At 48.0% G+C, this 4,917-nt stretch overlaps 1 protein-coding gene across 1 annotated transcript; it reads right to left on the bottom strand.

Annotated features, from left to right (window-relative positions):
• Positions 1 to 1,306: 1,306 nt before the first annotated feature.
• Positions 1,307 to 4,626, bottom strand: MAGEE1 (MAGE family member E1). The gene has a single exon (XM_008067498.2). It carries the CDS (start codon positions 4,352 to 4,354, stop codon positions 1,838 to 1,840), a length of 2,517 nt encoding a protein of 838 aa, XP_008065689.2. The 5' UTR covers positions 4,355 to 4,626; the 3' UTR covers positions 1,307 to 1,837.
• Between the last annotated feature and the right edge of the window lie 291 nt (positions 4,627 to 4,917).

Below are 4,917 nucleotides of genomic sequence, written 5' to 3'. Positions count from 1 at the left end.
TGCCACCCCCCATAGTTTCCTACCACTGTCATTCTTTTTCTTATAGTATTACAATAGTTGTTCAAGGTCCACTTATGAGTGAGAATATATGATACTCAGATCTTTGTTTCTGTGAACTATCACTCAGTATTATAAACTCTAATTCCATCCAGGTTACTGTGAAATTCATAATTTTGTTCTTTATAATGCCTTTTAACCTTGATAGCATAGAGTTTGATTTCCAAATTGCCTTTTTAAAAGATAACAGGCTGTCTCACTTCAATTTTTTTAAAATAAATTGTATTTGGAAAATAACACCTCTTTTCATGAGAACATAAAGAAGGAACTACTATGATTAAATTAGACTCCTGCCCTTCTTGCCTCTTTAGTTTTTCATTACAAAAGCCAAAATAATCCTGTCAAAACTAAGTTGTATCCTGCCATTCCTCAGATCAAAATGCTTCAACAGTTTCCCATCTCACTCATAGGAAAAGCCAAATTCTTATATGGTGGACTAAATTTTTTGTTCAAAAATATATGCTGTTCCTCTCTACAGGGCCTATCCCTACATGTCCCTCCGTGTGAGAGAAGTATACTTCCCACCCCATTGACATTAAGCTTGCCAATGTGACTTGCTTTTGCCAGTGGACTAGGACTATAATAGCCATGTCTGAGCAGAAGCTTTAAGAACTGGCACATGGTTCCACTATGGCCCTTTTACCTCTGTCCCATATATGGGATACTCCTTTAGCCTGATTACCTGAATGAAGATAATATAAACAGAATCACAAACAAACTATATAGGACATACAAAATGAACCCCAAATTTTATTGCTGTAAGCCACTAAGATTTAGGAATTTTTTTCACTGCAGTATAACACAGAGAAAGCTGATTCCCGCATTTTGTTGGGACCATTTATGATATTCAATATCCCTTACCCTTCTCCCTTACATGTTTGACTTCATTATCTGCACTCCTGAAGACTGTAATCCAGCCTTGAATGTTTAACTCATGATTGTGTTAAGCACCCCATCTTGTCCCACCACACTCACCATCTTCTTCAAGGTCCACCCCGAGCACTCCAGGAATTGGGTTAGATGTGCCTCCTCATAACTCTCATAGCACTCTCTACTTAGTCTACTATAGCATTTAGTACACCATAATACAAATGCTGGCTTAAATGACCTCCCCTTTAACCCTACCCAGTCCCTGACTATCTAGGGCAAGAGCTATATATTATATACTTGTATAACCAGAACACACCACTGTGGTCATTGTATGAAAGGAGTTTAATAAATGTTTATTGAATAAATTAGCATATTCACATTATGTTTGATTTATTAAACTTTTATTTTTCATTACATTTAGTACAGCAAAGCAAATATAGGTAAACATCAGTATTCTTTACACAATAGCAGACAGAAAAGAAAGCCAGCCACAATTTATAGTGCTTTTTCAGTTGTTGTTATATTTGTTTGTTTAACACATGAAGCTAGATAATTTTACTGGTGAATTTTTTCAAACTTTCAAGAAAAAGCCTATATCTATAGCTATATGCTATGTACTATCTTCCAGATAATGCAACAAGATGGAAAGATTTCCAAAAAATTTTATAAAGCTATCAAAACTCATACCAAAATACAACAGAGACGGCAAGTAGTCAATCACATTTACCCTATTGGACAATATATTAAAACGGTTGGAACTTTTCAAGACACTACACAATAACTAAATATGAAAATACATAAATGGAACTGGAACACATACAATACCAAATACAATATGTACTCCCAATACATGAGACCTAAGGCCCTAGGACCCAACTTTTCATGGCCCCTCTGACTGCCACGCATTCTTCTATCTGAAGTTGTGAACAAAGAATTGCCTGTGCCCAACATCTGCTCTATTGGCTTCATCTTCCAGTGCCTCCCTGTACTGCTCTGGCCAGTCCTGTGGCTCCTTTCTGTGGATTCTGGCCACATATCGCAGGGCTTTCATCTTAGAGGTTTCCAATCGGGCTCTAGGGCCCCATACAAACTCATATTGCACTGGATCGCTGTCAGGAACCCGTAAACTGTCGATATAGCGCTGACTCAAATACCTACAGGTAATCACATGCTTTCTCCCAGACTGAACCCCTAAGCCCCGCAGAAAGGCCCAGACTGCAGACTCCCTGGCATGGTTTCCCATTATAAAGATGAAGCTTAGGACCTGCATCAAAAAGTTGTTGCCAGGCCTGTTTGGACTGTCCACAATCTCTTCAATTTCTTCCATTTCCCTTCGGTTGTACAGGGTATAGGAGTGATTCCTGGGATCAAGTACCACCAGCTCTGTCCCATAGACATGGTTCAGGGTGCGAGCAGCACGATTTAAGAGATCAGGGAACACTTTGCTGCACTCTCGGCCAATATAGTACAGAATTCCTTTCTTTGGTATAGGCAGCTTAGTTGAATCCATAAGCAGAAATAACTGAACCAATTTCCTTGCCTTGCTCTCCAATCTTGACTCAGGCCATGAATGTGGAGGATATTTTGAGGAATAGTTGGAAACCTCTGAATCAGCAGATGCTACCTCTGCGGCAGCTTCCTCAAAAAATGGCCTCCTAAAGTGAGGGAGAGCCTGCCAACCCTCAGCAAGGGCTCTGGCAGCATCTTCTTCCAGAGCCTCATTGTATTGCTCTGGCCAGTCCATAGGATCTTTGTTATAGATCTTAGCCATGAACTTCAGAATTTTCATCTTGGTGGTTTCTAGGTGGGATCTTGGGCCCCAGAAAAACTCATACTCCACTGGGTTACAGTCAGTTACTGGCCTGTAGTCCAAGTAACGCTGCCACACAAACTCTACAGACAGAAGTCTCTTTGGGTTCCCAAAAATGGAAAGCCTCCTCTCCCGCTGCACCCCCATCCTCCAGAGCATTTCCCAAATCTCAGCCTCCTTGGCTTGGTTGCCACTCAAGAATATCTGTCCTAGAATCATCATCAGGAGGCCCATCTTTGGCCCATTTGGGCTCTCTTCTAACCCTTCAAAGGGCACAGGTCCCAGTTTGTTGAGCAGAATGTAGGTGTGTGCCTCAGGGTCAAGTTCCCTCAATTCAAACCTAAAAATGCACTCTAGGTGGGCTGCTGCTCGTCTTAGGATCTCAGGGAACTGGCTGCGATATTCTTTAACAATATACTCTCGCATTTCCGACTCCCGGATAGGGTACTTGCTCTGATCCTTCACCAGCAGGAACTGCAACAACTCGGCTACATTCTGTTCAATAGGGTCCTGGGGCTTCAAGGTAACGGCGACCCGGGAAGTACTGAGGCCCATAATGGTAATGGAGTTGGGGCGCTCACAATCTCTCACGACCTCGAATTCCACGGGGCCTACCGCACCCCTAGGGCCCTCAGAGTCAGAGTCCACAGAGGCCTTGGCCTCCCTAGTGCTTGGCAAAACAACGGGGCACTTGGAGGGGTTCCGGCCCACAGAAGCACTTGAATTCAATGGTGTGCTTGGGCCCTCACCAGGGGTGGGTGGCTTGGAGGTGCTCGGTCCCTCAGAGGCGGTGGGCAGCACGGAGGTGCTCGGGTCCTCACCAGGAGGTGGCGGCACGAAGATACCGGGTCCCTCAGAAGCGGTGGGCAGCCCGGAGATGCTTGGGCCCTCACCAGGGGGTGGCAGCACGGAGGTGCCAGGCCCCTCAAAAGCGATGGGCAGCACGGAGTTGCTGGGGCCCTCACCAGGGGGTGGCGGCACGGAGGTGCCCGGTGCCTCAGAAGCGATGGGCAGCACGGAGGTGCTAGGGCTTTCACCGGAGGTGGGCGGCACGGAGGTGCTCGGGCCCTCTGCAGGCGGGGGCCGCATGGAGGTGCCGGGTCCCTCAGAGCCTGTGAGCGGCACGGATGTATTCAGTCCCTCACCAGGGAGGGGTGGCACGGAGGTGCCAGATCCCTCAGTGGCAGTGAGCAGCACGAAAGTGCTCGGGCCCTCACCGGGGATGGGCAGCACGAAGGAGCTCGGTTCCTCAGTGCAAGTGCGCGGCCCAGAAGCGCTCTGGCCCTCAGAGGCGGTGAGCGTCACGGAGGTGTTCGGCCCCTTAGAGATGGTGGGAGGCCTGGAGGTGCTTGAGCCCTCAGAGGCGGTGGGTGGTACAGAGGTGCGTGGGCCCTTGCTGGGGGTGGGAAGCACGGAGGTGCTTGGGCTCTCAGAGGCGCAGAGGCCCTGGAGGCTCTGGGGATCGCTGGGATCCTGGGGGATGTCTGGGCCTGGCATAGCAGCAGGGAGACCGGGGGCATTGGTGGCCTGTATTTCACCCCAGCTGCTGCTGCTCTGTGCAGTGGCCTTTGCACCGCGGCGGCGGCGGCGGCGCGAATTCTGGCTTACCAGCGACATGGTCCTGTCGACCGGCGTGTGCGAGCAGACACCGACAGGCCCGCGATCTGGCAGAAAGAGGACGGGAGCTGTGTAGGTGCCTCGGCACAAAACTGCCGCTAGCCGTAATGCTGTTGTTGCTGCTGCGAGAACCAAAGTTCCAACCAACTTGCTGGAGCTGAAATTGGAGGTGGTGAAAAAGAAGGCAGGTACTGGTCAACAGTGAACACTCGTCTCAGTGTACTCTGCAGCTGGTACCCCGCCTTCTGCCGCAGTCCGCGCAGGCGCATTTGGGCTCTGCGACAAGAGGATCCCGCCCCGCCCAGCCCCTCCCTGGGGCCTGAGAAAGTGGACGGTTCTGCATCAAAGGAGAGAGATTTGGTAGGATAGGACAAGAAGCTTGGAGCAGATGGGTAGGAAATAAAAACTGAGATAATAATAGCTACTTCTCAAAGTTACGGTGCCGATTAGAAGGCTTTTAACACAGAAAACCAGGAACTTTATTGATAGTTAGTATACTTGGGATTTGTCTTCCAGAAACTGGTTCATAAAAAATGTGCATTGTCTCTGGAAGAGTAAGCTCC

Source organism: Carlito syrichta, unplaced genomic scaffold (genome assembly GCF_000164805.1).
Source record: "Carlito syrichta isolate Samal-C Ts95f unplaced genomic scaffold, Tarsius_syrichta-2.0.1 Scaffold309648, whole genome shotgun sequence".
NCBI classification, from domain to species: Eukaryota; Metazoa; Chordata; class Mammalia; order Primates; family Tarsiidae; genus Carlito; species Carlito syrichta.
Note: the sequence above shows the minus strand (reverse complement) of the source record. Positions and strands in the feature narration are given on the sequence as shown.